The sequence below is a fragment of the Oryzias latipes genome, chromosome 13 (assembly GCF_053564925.1).
Source record: "Oryzias latipes strain Hd-rR chromosome 13, Olatipes_Hd-rR_3.1".
NCBI lineage: Eukaryota > Metazoa > Chordata > Actinopteri > Beloniformes > Adrianichthyidae > Oryzias > Oryzias latipes.
This window is the reverse complement of record NC_136249.1, coordinates 23,140,151-23,158,891: the sequence shown is the minus strand read 5'-3', so window position 1 is coordinate 23,158,891 and position 18,741 is coordinate 23,140,151. Positions and strand designations below refer to the sequence as shown.

Below are 18,741 nucleotides of genomic sequence, written 5' to 3'. Positions count from 1 at the left end.
TGAAGGGTTACACCACCAACTTTACTTTGAGAGAAAAAATGATGAGTTTTTACCTAATAATTTTAGATTATCCTATTCAGGTGAATTGAATTGTCACACTTGAAATACTTCAGAAGGCACGTAACTAAAAACAGCTCCAATGACCTGCTGTTTTTGTGCTTGTGTGTGCACTGTTGTACTTTAACAGTAGGTTCTTGTCTGAGCTGCACAGTTAGGGCTCGGCCTGTGAAAAGACCTCATTGTGCAGTAAAAGTGAGTCTGCTTTGTGAGGAATGTTGAAAAGAAAGGCGAGCTAACAGAAATATCTGAAATATAATTAGATTGGGGTGTGGTTTACATTTAGAAACAAGGTGAAAAGAAGATTTTAAACCAGAAAAGACAGAAGAGAAATATTTAGGAATATTCAGATCATTGCCAGTCAACATTTCCCTGTGTGATTATCACCTCAGTTTAATGAACGGCTAGGAAACAGAGCTGTTTTTAGCATATTAAATTTCTTTCATCCCCAGTCACTAATATTGATTCTAAAGTAAAGATGTGAGGGCTCCAAACAAGCCCCCCTGTCATGTGTTGTCAGGGTTCAATCGCCCTCTTGGCCTGCAGATGAATGGCTGCGATGCGAAGTGGAGGAGAAAATGTCTTTGTCACTGAAGGGTTTTTAACAGGAGGAAATTGCTGCTTGAATTTTTGGCAAAACACAAATTAGTCCAAATGTCTTTCTTCCAAAGTAATGTGGGCGGGTTTCTGCTCACAGCCAGGATCTGAAGGAGGTTATTAAGGGTGTCACTCATGCCCTCTTTGTTTCCCACTTAGTCACATTCATTTCCCAAATGTGTCTGGGATTGTTGGGATTCCCTTTTGTTTTCATGCCAATTAATGCATTTTTTTTCCCTTTCTTAATGGTTGGACTGATAAGGTTTCATGTTATTTTTTAATGCACATTTCCTGAAAAGGAAATTGGTCCATACTTGAGGCCATTGAAAAAACACCATTTGATACCATGCAGTCAAATAAAATGAGTGGAAAAAAAGGCCAAAAGTGAAGTTTGGAGAATAAACCAATAAATTCTGGAAGCAATTATCATCTGTTTAAATAAAAGCTTTTTATAAATCATTCAGCTATGCTTAATAGTGCAAGAGGTTTTTGTTATTTCCTGATTACTGAGCGTTAATATCCTTCATTTGCCTCATTCCTGAGTCCTATCTTTGTTTTGAAAGTCATGGCCTAAAGAGGTTCCAGATCAGTCAAGATATTTAACATCTTTTTTTTTTTGTCTTTGTTGTTGGGCTTTCCAATATCCAAATGAGTAATGACAGAATAGTAAGGACAACATGCAAATGAATTAATTTCTTTCAAGAAAAGTTTTTCTATTTAAGTTATTCTCAGGAAATGAGATGCAAAGAAACTTTGAATGTTAGTTCCTGATGCTTACATGGTCTTTCAGTGTTGGGAATAAAAAGATTCTGTCAGTGAAGGAGCAGGAAGGCATCTGAATGCAGGTATTTCTCATATAAGTGTCAGAGGACACTTTCACCTTTCCCCCCGGTATCTCACTAAATTTTTACAAACATTTTTTCTTTTACATTTCTTTAAATCTTCATGCAAAAAGAAGCAGATAAAAAATAGGAAAAGAACACTAATTTTAAAACCATGCAGCAAGTCATTTTACTTTACAAGAAATCTTATGATAAGATATCAAAATCTAGAAACAAGGAGGTTTAAAGATTCTAAAAGGGAAAACTAAGCTGTTAGATAGAATTACTTAAAATTAAATGCTTTGTAGCCCAATCCTTAGTGTTTTTTTAGTTAAATCATCATAAAATCTTAAACTAGCATTTATTCTTAGAACATAAATCTCTCTAGCATCGTTCTTTGAAATAACATCTTTTAAATTAAACCAAAAATTGTAGCGTAATTCAAGCATTGAGTGTTTAATCAAGTTTTTCTATTGTTGTGTGTGTGGAAGCAAATGGATTTTGACTAGTTTTGATAATAATTTCCTTGTTTCTAGATCCTAGGTCTTAATGTGACAAAAAAATCCCAATTGTGCTGATTTTAAGAAAACCTGGAAAGGTATAGAGCAAAGATAAGTTAAAACAACTTCAAACCTGGTCAAATATCTTGAATGTTTAACAACAAGGTTTTGAAATCTTTGCAAGGATCAAATGGTTTGCAGTACACAACTGTAAAATATTGAAGCAGCATTTTGAGTTGTAATTTTGAATGATATATCAAAAATGACGTACTTTCCTGCATTCAGCATCTCTGCTGTCTATAAAATACTGTTTAGAGAGTACGCTGTAAAAAGTTTCAGATGCTTCTGAAGTAGCAGATTGTCTGGTGTGTCTCCAGGGCTAGCAGGATGTGCCATGCTTGGTTTCAGCCCGCCTTTGTTCCTGTCTTTTCTCAGCCATCACCGTGTGAGGAGGACAGACAGTCAGCAATGCTCCGTGAACACGCCGCTTCAGGTTTTCGGTTTTGCTCGCAGCAACACTTCAGCAGAGTAACTCCGCTGACAGCTCCGCTGTAGTCTGGATGAGTGATGCACTCATGTTGGACCACACGACTGTTGTGTCTCTGAGGCAGTCAATTGGATCTTCCATGTATGTTCATCCTGATTAGACCGTCTTTTATACAAATACCGAAAGAAGCATTTGGCAGCCAACTCCACAACTATGAGCGTTTGCTGGCTTTGCCAGCATCTTCTTACAGCCTCTTGTGTCGATTATGGTAACTTGTCCTTGGTTAAAGGGACTTTCGCCAATGCCTGCTCCCAATTGTCAAGAGAAATCAACAATAAGAGAGGACGGGGAGAAAAAAAATAATAAGAATGTCTGATGATGACAGCAAACAGAAGCACAGAGTGATGACTTGCTGGTGGAAAGCAGGAGTGCCACGAGTTTGAATCAGAAGAGTGGAAAGGAGGGAAACTGGGAGTGACGAGGAGGGAAACACGCAAGGATGAGGAAAGATGGATACATTTTATGAGTGATCGGTTGGTCTTTGAAATGTAACTGCCCACTGGAAACTCCCAGACAATCTGCATGGCTTCAGAGTCGGTGTCAGCCTGGTTAGATTTAGATTGTCTTACTCTCTGTAAATTGTGACAAAGTATCAGGTGCCAAACATTCCTGGATGCAAAAATGTCATGATGTTGGATAAGGAGTCTAACTTTGACCTTTATGTGAATACACTGTGGATACTTAGTGAAACAACAATCAGAGATTGTACATAGAAAACTCCACCTTTGTATTTAATTTCACCTGCTGGACCTGGTACCTATTCCTTGCACTTCTAATATATTTTTAGTTTTTTGTATTTAGCATTACCTGCACCTATAGCATGTTTATTGTATTCCAGTATGTTATATTTTATTATTAGATTTTTTTTTGTATTTTTGCATGGTATTACTATGCATGTAAGAGTATCTCCCAACCATTTTTGGCGAGTCAAACCACTCTTCCCATCATGAGCATCCCATTATGCCTTTTCTTGTTTCTACTTTAGTTCTAGTACATCAAATTAATTATGAGGAGAATGATTGCAAAGACACTGTTGTGGACAAATATTGAACCTTAAAATGTACAGTTTTCAATGAATGCGCAGAAAATAGAGGACCAGCATAGCCAGGTGATGGTTTTTTTTCTATTTTTTAAATGTATTTATTTTATTATATTTTTTTTGTACATTATTTAATTTTGAAACGCCTGCGACATTAAGCCTGGACGAAATGCATGGCATAAATTCATCTGTTATTTTAACTTCATGTCGAAGGTTAGTATTTTGAAGTAACAGCACCGCCTGCTGGTAGGCTAACGTCATTGCAGGACTGGTTGAGCTTAAGCTTCCTCTACTCACAGTTTGCTTAGTTTATAGTAAAGGTCTCAACCCTCACATGCACCATTATTAAACAACTCACATGTAGGTCAGATTTAGAACTCAGTTACTAACCTAAACTGAACTGTTTCACACATTACATTTGACTTTATTATCAGAAACGACACGTTTATCTCCTGATTACACTTTAGTGACTGTAAAAGAGGTTTCTGAATTTTTATGATCACTGTAATAAGTGATCATGTCGTTTAACCCCTTGACACCTGGCAACTTTGAAATATTACAGGATGTCTGCATTAAATAAAGCAAAGCAAAGCTGGAATCTTTGATTTACAGCTATGAAAAAAAATTGAATTGTGTTTTTCCTTTTAAGTAGACGCTGAATAAATGTAATTTCAGAGCCGAAGATTGATGCATATTTGCATCAATAGGCGCCAAAGGGTTAACGTTTTCTGTTGTGTTTTAAGGCTATTTTACTACCTTTTTTGTTGCATTTTACTTTTTTTTATTTGTAAAAACTAGTTTTATGAGTATTAAACCTGGGTCCATATCATTTGATCACAGAAACTGTTCCTACGTAACGTTGACCAGTTTCAGGTGAACTGAAAGGTTCTAAAGTGCTCTGTCAGTCTGTGCTTATTTTAAACTCTTCAGAGCTGCCGTCCACATGCATGGACATCCCATTTTGGGTTATTTTATCATAGTAGTTAATTCTGCTTGACTGGATCCCTGTCAAAGAGAAATCAAAAAGGCATATCAAACAGAGCTCAGGTCTTCAGAGGCCAAAACCACAATTACTGACCAAAGAGATACACCATTGGGCATATTTGTTATCTTCCTTTGTAGGCCCAGAAGAATGAGAGGGAGTCCATCAGGCAGAAGTTGGCCCTGGGCAGTTTCTTTGATGATGGCCCAGGTATCTACACCAGCTGCAGCAAGAGTGGCAAACCCAGCCTGTCCTCACGGTAAGACCTTTTCCACGTCACTTTCAACACCGCTCATGTGGTCGAAACATGCAGGGACGATTTCCAAAGGGATCCTCCCTGTGGTCTGACTTTTCTTTGAACCCAGGTTTTATTTAGAAAAAAAGAGGTTTTAGTGCTGCATGTATTTCACAAAAACACATGATATCGGTTTGCTGTAAATACAGAGTGAAGCTTTTAAGGTTTGCATGAACGGCGGGAAATTCTGTCACAAATAATGAAGAGAGAGCATGAAGGGAAGCCTAAAAACATAACATGAATGAGCCAGACATAATCATTCCTTGTGGTTCTCACTTCCTTAAATCCAGCTACATATTACTGAAGGAGACCCACACACTGCACATGCTTCCACCTCCGACACTGAAACTTACTGGAACTAAATGATCTGGAATGCTCGCCAGCTCTGAGCTTTCCTGATTCCAGTCATGTGGATTTCTCGATACTGCTGCTGCTTGAGTGTGACGAACACAGGAAACAGATGGCAGCTCAGTTAAGGATGTCTGGCCCACTGATAAACGTGTGGAAGAAAGAAAAAAACCCATTGTGGATCATTGTGGTAAATAGCTTTTATTGGTAGAAACCAGAATCCATATTTATATTTTTCATTTTCTCACAAGGAATTATGACTTGGAATGCCAGAGACACTCATGTCGCTCACAAAACTCCATTGGGTACACAGTACTGTAGAAATGCTGCTTTTCATTGTTTGTCACTCTCCTTTATAGCTCTGTCTTTGTATTAGTCCAGTTAAGTTACTGAACAAATAAATTATCTTGGGGAAAAAAAGCCATTGAACCCTTTCCCAGCTCTTGTTCAACCATCCTTACAGGGAGCATTTGGATGCGGCCGCTTTGAAACAACAATCGACCACCCAGAACCCCTAACCTTTTTTTTTTTTTAAAGAGGAATAGATCTTTGCAGCAATCAATCAGCTTTGTTTATAATTACTGCAGTGAATAAGCATTTTATTGATCACCAGTGGGAGGGATCCACGCCCTTGTGATAAAAGCGAATCCCCTCCAGACCCGTCCAGATTGCATCAGACTCACCAAAGGGTTCTGGGATCAATCCATTTTGGACACAACAGCAGCGATGATTAAAAACACAAGGCTATTTAATTTTATCTTTAGCTAGCACTTTACTCTGATTACGGAAGAAACCTGGGACTTTTATCTTCCCCTTGAGATCACTGCAGCAGTATGTATGTATTTTCGGCATCATGTTTGCGTTGCTGATGGTGTTTCTGTCTGTTTTGGCAGTCGCTGGACTCTTATCAGCGGTTATGTTACCTATCTGTGTGCTTCTCTGTTTGTCCCTGCAGGCTGCAGAGTGGCATGAACCTGCAGATCTGTTTTGTCAACGATAGCGGCAGCGACAAGGACAGCGATGCAGACGATAGCAAGACAGAAACCAGTCTGGACACCCCCCTGTCCCCAATGGTATGTTCTGACATTGTGAAGCCTCCTGATGGTCATTTTCCAGAATTCAAGAGTGAAAGAAAAAGCATTTTACACCTGAAATTGCCACCAAATGTTTGGTATTAATTGTGTGAAAGCTGCACAGTGATAAAGATGCGATTCAGAACAAGAATGAAAGCGCTCGTTTTGAATCAGAGGAGATTACTGCAGCTTTGGTTTCTTTATAACCACTTTCAGTAATGCTTTGCGGCCTGTTAACCAGAAGTAAATGAGATCTGAATAGGTGTATGCTCGCCAAAGCTATGCATGACTGATTTCATTACCCTCCTGTCTGCCTGAGACATGGCGGAGCTAAATGACTGACAGAAAAATAATAATATATTTTAAACATTTGCTTCTCCATATGTCCCAATTTTTAATGACACTCCTGTTTGTGAGAAAATGTTACGCCTTAAAAGATGGAGGATTCCCAGTGTGGTTTTTACATGATGTCCTCCTCCTTTCATCCACATTTTCCCTTCTTTTTCCCCCCACTTTCCTTCCAGTCCAAGCAGAGTTCCTCTTACTCGGACAGGGACACCACAGAGGACGACTCTGAGTCCCTGGAGGACATGGACTTCTTGAGCCGACAGAAGAAATTGCAGGCGGAGGCTAAGCTGGCCCTGGCTATGGCCAAGCCCATGGCCAAGATGCAGGTGGAGGTGGAGAAACAGAACCGCAAAAAGTCACCAGTGGCTGACTTGGTCAGTGTTTTATTATTTTATTTTACGTCATTTTATGTAATTTTCCACATCATGAGATAACTCAATAGCTTGCTTCATTTCATGGGGGGGGGGGGGGGGGGGGGCATCCATCTTTTTAGTCTCTTTCTTCCTGCGCGCACACCCTGACAGACATCGGCGTGTCTCAGTGTTTTCAGCCGCAGTCAGAACCATTTTACTTATTCAGAGGAGAGAAGGGCATCTCGGCCAAGGCCATCTATAATTCACATGCCGGAAAGCATCGACTTGGCTGTTTAGGGATGTAGCAGTGCTCAGCAGTCAGAAGGCATCACTGTCACATCAGGGATGAACACATGGCGAATGTGAAGATGTGTTAAAACTGCAGCTGCCTGCTGTACTCAGAACACAAGAGCTCTATTAAGCTGCAGTCATGGTCCAGGCCTGATGACTCCAGGCATTTTTGCAATCGGCAATCAAACTGTAAGGGGTAAAAGTAGATTTTACGCATGCAAGCAGAAAACTGATCAGATATTCAGTGTGAGAAAATAGGGGGGTGTGCAGCGAATGGACAGAGATCTGTCCACCAGCTTGATTTAGAAGCAGGTATGGTAACAGCCTTAAGCTGAGTCATTTCTAATGCTCGATCAGTCTGCCACAGAAACTCACATAGACTTTAGCGTTGTAGGCTGGACTTTACATCAGTCAACAATATTTCCCAACATTAGCTCTCATCATATGACATCACAGGTCGCTCCGTCCTCTCACTCAGGGTTTCAAAACTCAAAGTGACACACGGAAGCTTCATGCACAGCTACATCAGCGCTTGCGGTGAAAGTGAAACAGAAAATAAGGAAGGGGACTCCAACAGAGGACATGCACATTCTGCCGCTCGCTGAGCCTCAAAGCTATTGGTTAAAAAGTTGGAAGGAGGTATTTGGCAGCGGTTTGATGAATAGAGAAAGTTGTTGTTGTTTTTTTTAAATCCAAAACTGTAAAGCAAAACAACTTACTGAAAATGTTTTTGGGAATTCTTTGTTTTGGTTGCACGCTGTGGTTTGACTGAAAACATGAAGCAAATACTAACTTTATGAAAACACAAAAAGTTATAAAAACTACAGCACACTACTCTGCCCACAGTTAAGTATCTAATTTCTGGTTAAATGGACTTGTTTGTTCACCTTTCGGCATATCCCTTTGGGGGTCCGCAAAACAAATCAGCTTTCACTGATTGGCACAGCTGGTTTGGCAGAGATTTTTACAGCAGATGCCCTTCCTGACACAACCCTGTATTTTAGCCGGGCTGGGGACCGGCACAGGGAGACCCACTTGTGGCTACATAGTTAGGCAGGGATTTGCCCCAGAACCCACAGTGGATGAAGCTCATAGCGCTCTGTTGGAACTGAACCCTGATCTCCGATGTCCCAGTCCTACATGCAGACAACTGAGCCATCCAGACGCTAAAATTAACTTCTCAAACTGGTTAAATTGACTAATTGCTTTTAATTATTTCTCTGTCAATGCAGGTAATAGTAGTTAATGATTAATACTCAAAATATAGCAACATGTCTATTAAAAATCACATTTAGATTTTGTTAATTAACATTATAATTTGGCAAATATAGTTGGTTAGATTTAGAGTTTTTTGGAGCAAACTATAAGAAAAAAATCAAACCTAAAGATTGCACCCAAACACAAAGGAAATCTTGTATTTTTAACCCTTGTGCTATCTTAGATGACCTCACTCTTGCATTGGCGTGTTCTTCCTACCATGACAAAGGTGGATAAAGGTGGAAAGATTTCATGTAATCCATGGACACCAGTGAAGATCACAAATCATTGAAGAAAAAGGTTCAGCGCACTGTCTAGGGGGTCTAGATGACCCAACTCCCAATGTTAAAGTGCCTAGGATAGCACAAGGGTTAAGGTGCTCGACTTTTATAACTATTTCCATCAGAATAGATTCGTTTCAGAGCTTTAGTGTTTATAAGGTGTCTCATCAATATTTACCAGAAAATAGGAGCAAAACTGTCTTCTGCTCAGTAACTATATATTTGTAAGACACACTTTTTGTCTTAAAGAAAACTGTAAAAAACTTTTTTTATTCAACTGAAACATATTTAAAGGGAATCAGGATGTTGGACATAACAGAAACGTCTTTATTTCATGAATCCCCAGTAAACTGGTGCCATGTTTCTGCTAAATGCATTTGGTCTCTGATTACATGGATGTGCTTGTTAAAAAAAAAGTCACATAAAGCTGAAACACTGCAGATGAAACGAAGAAAGTTGTTTAAAAATGTGTTCACATCATAGTCAAACCAGATTAATGTTCCTGCTGTTTCATGTCTCACATGAACCAATTTAACCCTTTTCATTTCAGCCGTGAGGGTTTGAGATTTGGACATTTATAAAATGCATACTTGTATGTTCACCTTTCTGGATCAAAGGCAAAGATAGCACTTTGTTGGGGGAAACACAGAGTTTGGAAGAAAACAAAATTAGTCAGACTAAAATGTTGGACAATGTCTTTATCTGAAGCATTGAAACTCAGTGTCTGTTTTTGCTTTTACCGCTTTCAGCAACCAGGACTACATAAAATTCCCCTCAGTCATAGTTTCTCCAACATAATGGGTAAAAAAACCTGGTTGAGCAGGGAACAAAAGGGTTGAAAAGCACCTAAAGAGCATCATTTCATAAAAGAAATTAGCAAAATACCTGCTTTTTGTTGTTTGATGTAACTTTTTCCCATGGTGCATTTAAAAGAGCCCCATAAATTGGCACTCGGGTTGGATAATGATGCAGATTTTTTCATGCAATGGTAATAAAAAAAGTCATGATCAGAAAACTTTGCACAGCGGGGCATGTTTGGGATTTGTGTTTATGTTTTAGAATATAGAGTTATATTAAAGAATAACTATAAGGCTGCATGGTGGGGCAGTGGTTAGCTTTTTGCCTCCCTGCTTCTTGCCTCACAGCAAGAAGGCCCCTGGTTCAAGTCCCAGGGGAGCTGAAACAGAACACCAATGGGGAACCCTTCTTTGTGGAGTTTGCATGTTCTCCCTGTGCTTACATTGGTTTTCTCCAGGGACTTCCGTTTCCTCCCACCATCCAAAAAACATGCTTCATAGATGAATGTGAGTGTACATGGGTGTGTGATTTGATGTCCCCTTGCTTCACCCACGAGCGGCCAGGATAGGCTCTTGCAGCCCCACGACCCCGAAAGGGACAAAACGGGTTAAGAAGAATTGAAGAATATGTCAGAGGCTAATGCATATTTGTGATTTTGCTCCATCAGCTCCCACACATGCCTCACATCAGTGAATGTCTAATGAAAAGAAGCCTGAAGCCCACCGACTTAAGAGACATGACTCTGGGGCAGCTCCAGGTTATAGTCAATGACCTGCACTCCCAAATTGAGAGTAAGTGACCACAAACACCCACCCACACACAAATACATTATTAGAGAAATGAGCAAAATGGGGAAACACATGCACATACATACTGACCCTTCACCCTTTTTCAGTGGATGTGAAACTTCTCTAATATTTGTTAGTCACTTGAAAAAGCTGTGACAGCAGACAGCTTCCCCTGAGCTTCAATTACCGCTCTCGACACATCATTGGTCTTTGCACTCAGGGATGAATAATCTCTCATTATTTGAATTGCTCCAGAAATCCCCATGAGTCCCAAAATCACAAGCAACTCTTTATCTTCACTAGGGACTTTGCTTGCAGAGTGTCTTTTCTGGTTTTGGACAAAGCAGCAATGTTTATGCAGTGGTTGAAGTATTTGATCCCTTGCTGATTTTCTAGGTTTGCCCACCTAAAAAGAGACTGACAATTTGTCACCCCAATGATAGATTCGTTTGAACAATGAGATATAAAAATTCACACAAAAAAAAGAAATAGGTCATACTGTATGTATCTGAAAGCTTTTGCCAGAAAGACTTGGTACCTTGTGGCAAAACCCTTATTAGCAATCAAAGAGGTCAGACATTTTTTGTAGTTGATGAGCAGGTTTCTGCACATAGCAAAGGGAGTTTTGGTCCGCTCTTCTTCATAAATGACTTCTAATAAACTGTCTAGGCCACTCCATGACCTTGAAATGCTTCTTCTTTGGCTATTCCTTGGTCTCCTTGGCTGTATGTTTTAGATCATTATCCCATCCACCGCCCACTTTTAGCCTTCTGGTGGAGGGAAAGTTCTCTCTCAGGTTTTGACGGTACATGGTACCATCCTTTGACACTGTGCAATGTATAAAAAAAACACCTCTCAACTGACCACGGCACCTTCTCCCAATCACTCTCCAAATCATCAAGGTGTTCATTGGCAAACTTCAGACGGGCCTGCACATGTGCCTTCATAAGCAGGAGTACTTTACGAGCACTCCAGTATGTTAAACCCTTGCAGCGTATAGTATTACCGATGGTTTTCTTGGTGACTGTGGTCCCAGCTGCTTTGAGGTCATCAACTAACTGCTAGTGTGTTGCTTTAGGCCCATTTCTCACTGTGATCATGATCATGGAAACCCCACCAGGTCAGATCTGGTTTGGAGCCCTAGACCTATAGGTCGATTGATCAGTAACATTCTTGGACTTTAGCACAATTCCACCAACAATTGTCACCTTAACCCCCAGCTTCTTGCAGATGGTTTCCATTTCAGCCTTGTGCAGGTCTACAATCTTCTCCCTTAAATCCACTGAAAGCGCTTTAATCTTTCACAAGTTAGAGAGTTTGGAGTCTGATAAGTGACTGATCCTGTGGACAGGTTTCTTGTATACAAAATCAGCAAGGGGTCAAATATGTATTTCCTCCAGAAAACTCGTCGCTTTTTTTGGGAGACTGTAGAAATGTTACAATTTTGAATGAATATTAAAATACTTTGGAAAGCTTTAAATATCTGTTTCATATGTTTACATCTGTGCATCTTCCTGTGTCACTGCAGGTCTGAATGAGGAGCTTGTACAGTTGCTACTGATTCGTGATGAGCTCCACATGGAGCAAGACGCCATGCTGGTCGACATAGAGGACCTCACCAGGTGATAAAGCACTTCAATCTCAATATACTTGCTGCATTTAGGGCCGTGTTTAAATGGGAAAAAGGGTAAAAAAAATATATGAATTAAGGATAAAATATATAAGAAATGTGTATGTTTTGGAAAAAGATCATTTGCTCATCCATTAGTTCTTTTCACTCTAGTGAGAATGAACACTCATTTACTTCCCAAATTGCAGTTTCAAAATGCTAAGTATTTAAAGGAAACGTATTTCCAAATATTTCCATCATTGTTGAAGTATCCTCAATGAAATTTCTTCTTTCCTGCAAGTAGATTTCTTGAAAAATTGCTAACAAAAGTTAATTTGTTGAATATGTGGAGATCCCCTTTGACAAACCCTGTGAGTAAATAAGCATTTCATGAGCTATGGATATTACAAGATGGTTTGATTAGTAAAAGGTGAAATACAAGGTAGAGCTTTTGACTTCACAGAAAAGTATTTTTATCTTCTAAAACACACCGAACAGAATCTAGTTAGCTTCAGTTTCTTATTATCAAACGGTTAACATGGCAGAAGGGCCTTATCCTTGATCCAAAGTTATGTATGTTCGTGTTGAATGTTCTTTTCTCTTTTTTTTTCATGTCTTTATTTATATCTGACTCTTTTGCAATATCAGCAGAGGTAACAGTTCTGTCTGGGAAGTATGATGTCCCTTTTCTTATCATGACCCAGCTCTCCCAGGAGCACCTTGAAGACTTTAGGACAGCTTTTGAGAAATTCAGTCAAAAAAAAGGATTTTCAAGTATTGATGACGCCAAATGATCCGATGTATTCAAAATTTATATTTTAATAGGACGCAAAATGTTTTGTCGTTTAAACATTTTTTTAATTGGTTTTAGTTTTTGTTTCTTCCACTTTGGAAGGATCCAGGTTTAAATACTCAAATTTAACTAAAATAAAAAGACATTAAATGTTTTGTCTTTTCCTCATTAGAGAAAAGCAAATGTTTAAATTTTGAACCATAGTAATCAGTATCGTCCAACATTTATAAATTGGATTCCATAAGTTTTCCATCATTAATCAGATGTGTAGAAAAGTATTACTAAACACTTGAGTGGTTTTTGTTTTATTCTAAACTAATGTTAATCAGAATTTCTACTATTTTTTATTTATTTTAATTGGCAATATTTTAAAGTATAGCTATTCTCGATCAAGTACAAACTTTCTGTGCTTACATAATTTCACAATTTTAGTCAAATTTTGCATATTTGCCCTTTTAAAGATGTCCAAAACTCCAGGGCAAATTTGACTGAAACAAACAAACTCTGACCTGTAAACAAACATGTAGAAGAAAAAACTGATTGATAGATTACTCCCTCACTCCGTAATGTTTACTGACATGTTGCGCTTTAGTGTTCATATTTTTAAGACGATTAATACTTTTTTTATTTGTTTTTGTGAAGCTGAGAATTGAAGTAACACATTTTTTTGTGTGTTTTTCAGGCATGCCGAAAGCCAGCAGAAACATTTAGCTGAGAGGACCCTATCCAAATAAGACCCCTACCTTCACTCCTTCTGCCAAGCTTCGTCCCCGCCCGCTCTAAAGACATTCCCCGCCCGGCCATTTCACCTCTGCCCTGTGTCGATGCCAAATCCTCCCAACTTGTCCCAAGTACTTTGCTCTCTGCTGTTTCCCAGTTTCTCCATGTTTCTCCTCCTGTCCAGCTCACTGACTTCAGTGGTATCACCACATCAGCAGAAGGACCCCCCCCCCTGCCCTGCTATCCCCCTACCTTACATCCTCTTCGTCCTCAGCTGAAGGATGGAGTAGCACTTCCGGCTTCCTGGGAGAAAAAGGAAACTGACTGTGCGTCGTCATGGATTCTGTCTCCAGCTTCCCGTGCAGTGATCGGCCTTGCTTTGCTCTCATTTCTTTTTATCTTTCCACATTCACCACTAAATTATAACTGTTCAAATGCAACAAATGTGGGGGAAAAACTAAGATAATAATTAAAAAAAAAAAAGTTAAAAAAAAGTCTGCTATGAGAAAAAAGAATCAACTCTGTATAAAAATAAAAATAAACACTGCTTCAGACCATCTTAAGTTGGACAGTAATTTTAAAGTATCTTAAAGTCGACCAGTTTTTCTTCGCACAAATGGTAGTTTTCAACTGAGAAACATTTATTTGAAGGTGCTGAAAGAGTGTCAAGAAAACAAGCCTGCCTTGTAGTGGAGATGTAGACTTTGGTGAAATGTTCACTTCTCAACATTTTGTGAATGTTGATCTTCTGACACCAGTCATTTTAAATGAATAAGTGTGTTAATATTGTTTTCATCTTATTGTATTCAGATTCTTTATTTGAGGGAAGAAACGTTTATGTACAGATATGTAAAATAAAGAATAAACTTTGTTTCATATGCTTTGGCTCGGCGTGGACTTTCTGGGCACACATTCGCTGTCTGGGTTTGTTCTTTGAAAGGGCAAACAGCTTCCTCTTTCTAGTGGAACGCCTGAAGAGTATCACCAGTCTCCCCTCCTGTGAGTGTGGGACATCTTGTCATGTAAAAATGAGTTCTCTTTTTTTAGCATTGCATCATCAGGCTACTGGAGCTTATGTGCAACTTTTACGGCAATCCAGTCCTATTTGGGTTAACCTTTTTTTTTCTTTTTTTCGCGGTTTGTGCTTGTGTGGCCCTGTGACAGACTGCCGACCTCTCCAGGGTGCACCCCGCCTTCTCCTAACAGTAGCCGGGATAGGCTCTTGTAACCCCGTGACCCCTGAATGGGGATAAAGTGGATGGAAATTGTTGCTTGTGGCTTTTACTTGTAGTTATTAGAATTTGAATTCTTGTAGAAATCAGTCTATATGACTAGAACTTGTTGCAATTCTTTTTTTCTTTCAGGGTAAAACCCCCACTCCAGCCCCTCGTATGACATGTCATACTTGAACATGAATTTTAGGTGAGAAATAACAGTTTCTATGTGTGAATCTGTAATGAAAGCAGGACAAAAAAAGGCCAGGAAGGTCCTGCAGCCACACTCACCACTGAAGTTTCAGTAATGACACCAGATGGTGAAAAAAAAAACCTTAAGATCTTTCATTCTGTTCTTGATCGCCCCGTCAACCTTTTGACCAACAGTCATGCGGCCAGTGTTTCTAGAAAATTGAAAGTTCATTCAAAAATTGCAAAACGGTCAACAGCTATTTGTGTCGGCATTCTGGAGCTTCCTGTCACACCAACAGCCTGACCCACTAAAATAAACTTTTGAGGATTTCAAACATGTCATCTGAATACTTTTTTTCCTCAGGTACAGTTTTTTTAACTGTATTTGGGAAAAAATTGATTTAATTTTATCTGATTTATTGGTTTATTTCAAGCATTAATTGTAGACTGAACAAGAATAAATAACAGTTATATCAGTCATTCCAGAAAAAATCAATGTATTGATTAACATTGGGAGTTGGGTCATCTAGACCCCACAAGACAGTGCGCTAAGTATTAAGTCAAGTAAAGTTTGATTTAACTGCCAGCTCAACCAAACGGTAGAGCACATTAAAAAAATATTTTTATATTTTTTGTATTAACTGTCATAATCCGCTTCTGATCAGATCAAATGCTTATTGAATATCCTCAGAAAACACCATGAATCACACATCATGTAATACTCATTAATTAACCATCAGAGTACATTAACACATTTATCCAGTAGTCATTGGTACTCATCCCTAATCAAGTAAAGAAAATTGATAACTTATTAATTGTCATCACAAAAACATTTTTACATCCTTTCAGTTAACATTATTACACATCACGTGTCCAACAATAAGAATGTATTCATTGGTTGTCATTAAAAAAGCATTGATAATTTCACAACATTCAAGACATTTCACACATATGATATACATACAATTTCATAATTTTATTGATTATTGAATATAAAAATGTAAATATAATTTCTGCAATCAAATTTTTTTTAATATATATTTGTTTTACATTGGACGGAATTGTAACTACCAGTAGTTTTGACAATTTTCTGAGGGACAGAAATATCTATGAGAGAAATATTATATATTTAAGGGAAATATAAATTTAAAAAAAGCCTAAAATTAATGTAGGTAGAGAGTTCTTTTCCTTCAAGCGGGATTTGTTTCATTCCTGATTTGGGCTTGTTTTTGTGCAAACAAAGTATCTGTTTTTTTTTAAAACAAACCTCCTTGTGACACAAGAGCCTAAACCACGCTAGAATATGACCCAACAGTCAAAAGGATTCACTAACTGTCCCTTATCCGGATGCTTTAGTTTTGCATGATAATTCCCATGTGCTAAGATGAAGAACGATTCAGGTGTGGCCTGCGTTTGAACCCCTTGGGTGAAAAAAATGTGCACACATCTGTGCCTTTTGTGTTGCAGGTGCAGGGAAATACACAGCTCAGTTACTCAGTCCAGTTCTCCTATAGAGTTAATGGCCACAACCAAAGCCTGGACAATCCATGCAGTGTTGTGCATTTCTTCTTTCCATTTGGACTGCTCCAATTTCACAACACCAAATCTTGGCACAAACCCTTTTCATTTGCCCGGACTTGGGACAAGCACACAAACAAAACTAGGTTTGTGCCCCCTTGTGGTTGGAGCCATGAGTTGTATTCTTTTTTTCTTTTTCTAATGCAGAGTTGTTTATAACCTTCCTAATCTTGTTTTCTTTTATTACTTTAGGAATTTAAAAAATTAAAGTCGTGAACAAAGATAAACATATTTTATTGCATTTAGGTAAAGATCTACGGCCATAAGCCCAAAAATCAAATGAATTACATCACCTAAAAATTGTAGGCTAACCACGTATTGAAACAGTTTTCCACTTCCTTGTTTCTGTGTTTTGGCGGAAAATACACATGACGTTTTAGTTTTCTTTTTGCTTGGGCTCCTCTAAGATCTGTGAGGGAACCCCCCGGAGGTAGCGACTATAAATCCCTTAGATATGAGGACAGTTGGCATATAAGTGCTGCTGCTGCTTCACCAGATATTCACAGCTTTCTTAATTATCCACGCAGATCCATGGCGAAGTTTCTCACCTGTAAGTAAGAGACTCCGCAGAGATAGATCCGCGTGTTTGTTTTGGTTTCCCCTGCAGCCTGTGAGTGAGTTTGCGTAAAACGACGCACGTCTCTTCTGTCCTGCAGACTTCATCAGCTGCGCGCTGCTGCTCACCTGGAGCTGGCGCACATCCTCGGCGGTGCCAGTGCGCGCTCCCGGCGCAGGCAGCTTCCAGCAGTGCGGCGCGCTCTTTAAGGACCTTCTGAACAGTACCAGGGGCAACTTCATCGTAAGTGATCAATAGTCACACCGCAGACTGACTGGTTTGGACACAATCTCACTAAGAAAAAATGATTTTTTTTTTACATCACAGGATGACTTATGTCATGGAATGATCCCATTCAGTGACGTGACGCTGAGGAGCGCAGAAACGATCTACGCCTGCGCACCCAATCCCACCGAGGTGACTATTTTTCATCTTTTTTTAATTTATTTATCTGAAAATGTCAAATAAATTGAACGTAAAATTAGTTTTTTTCCAGTATGTCAAATGAAGGAATCCATTCCAAATTTAGGAAACTGGAGGCAAATATTTGTTTTTATCTTCAGAAAGAAAATAACTTCAAACTTGTCCTTTCATGCAGAGTTCCAGCTGCAGTGTGCAAAGAAATTCATCTTTCAGTGAGGTAAGCTCTTGTTAGTGGAAGTGGTTTCTTCCCAAAAAATCAAGCCAGCCCTGATGTCTGTGTTTTGTTTGTCCCCACAGAGCGAATGCATGAGGAACATCATGAAAGACCTGGCCTACTATGATGCAGCTATGCAGTCCTACCTCAAATCTGACCTCTCCCGACCCGAGATTGAGATTCCTCCTTTAAACCACACTCTGACAATAATACAGAACCTGAGGAGGGTGAGTTTGTTTGGCTCACTCATAGATACTGAGAGTGAAAGCAGTAGTGTTTAGAGAATGTTTTCGGAAAGAAAATATGGAAGTTGGCTGACTAAATCTTCTTTGGATTGTCCAGGATTGTTCCCTGACAGCGAATGGGGAGATCAACTCCTTGGAGGTAGTTTTCTTATTCTTTTGTTTCAACTTTGAGTCCCTAAAACAATTTCTCATAATTCCTGGAAAGATTAGTTTTTTTGTTTTGTTTTTTCAAATTGGGACTTTTTATTGTAAAATTTACCTTTTTTTGTTCCTTTTCTCCACAGGATTCTAAGAATCTGTGGCCAAACACCTCTTTCAGAAACCGGCAGAAGATGTGCAAGATGATGAAAGGCCTCCACGTGCGTTCCATCACCATCAATCGAGCTCTGGGCTACATCTCCTCTGGAGACCACAGGAAGTAAATGCCTCAAAGCCTCCAGAACAAAGCCATCGATCCAATCAGCACTGCAATCGCTCCACTCCCCAAATTTACTAAGCCGTAACAATAATTCACTACCATCACAACTACTCCGTGTGGTGCTTTGCACCAACCGAGCTGCAAAAGTGTCTGCTGCTCTGTCAGATCTTCAGCTGACAGACAAGTGTGGATGAATGTATTCAAATAGTTGCTTGACAGTATTATTTATTTATTTAAAATCTATTTATGAATGTATTTATTGGATGGCATGCAATGTTTTTTTTTTTTTACTGTCTATCATGAAAACATTTGTTTTTGTGACCTAAAGTTTTGTTTTCTTTTGGGAAAACTTGATGGAAATCCAATTATACTAATTGGACTGTAATGTTGTTCGAATGTTCAGA

The 18,741-nt window shown here is 39.0% G+C and overlaps 2 protein-coding genes across 8 annotated transcripts in view; both read left to right on the top strand.

Moving 5' to 3' along the window:
- The window catches only part of schip1 (schwannomin interacting protein 1), a 247,031-nt gene extending 232,654 nt beyond the window's left edge, over positions 1-14,377 (top strand). For all 7 annotated transcript variants that reach the window (XM_020708229.3, XM_011482493.4, XM_078929423.1 and 4 more), the window contains 6 exons: positions 4,684-4,802; positions 6,142-6,259; positions 6,784-6,981; positions 10,255-10,378; positions 11,904-11,997; positions 13,460-14,377. In XM_020708229.3, coding sequence (XP_020563888.1) covers positions 4,684-4,802; positions 6,142-6,259; positions 6,784-6,981; positions 10,255-10,378; positions 11,904-11,997; positions 13,460-13,511 — 705 coding nt within the window. In that variant the 3' untranslated portion in view covers positions 13,512-14,377. The remainder of the gene's footprint in view (positions 1-4,683; positions 4,803-6,141; positions 6,260-6,783; positions 6,982-10,254; positions 10,379-11,903; positions 11,998-13,459) is intronic.
- A 2,635-nt stretch (positions 14,378-17,012) lies between these two features.
- Positions 17,013-18,534, top strand: il12a (interleukin 12a). Its single transcript, XM_020708589.3, has 7 exons — positions 17,013-17,031; positions 17,138-17,280; positions 17,365-17,454; positions 17,636-17,677; positions 17,758-17,901; positions 18,017-18,058; positions 18,204-18,534. The coding sequence occupies exons 1-7, from the start codon at positions 17,013-17,015 to the stop codon at positions 18,339-18,341; spliced, it is 618 nt and encodes a 205-aa protein (XP_020564248.2). The 3' UTR covers positions 18,342-18,534.
- Positions 18,535-18,741: the final 207 nt, after the last annotated feature.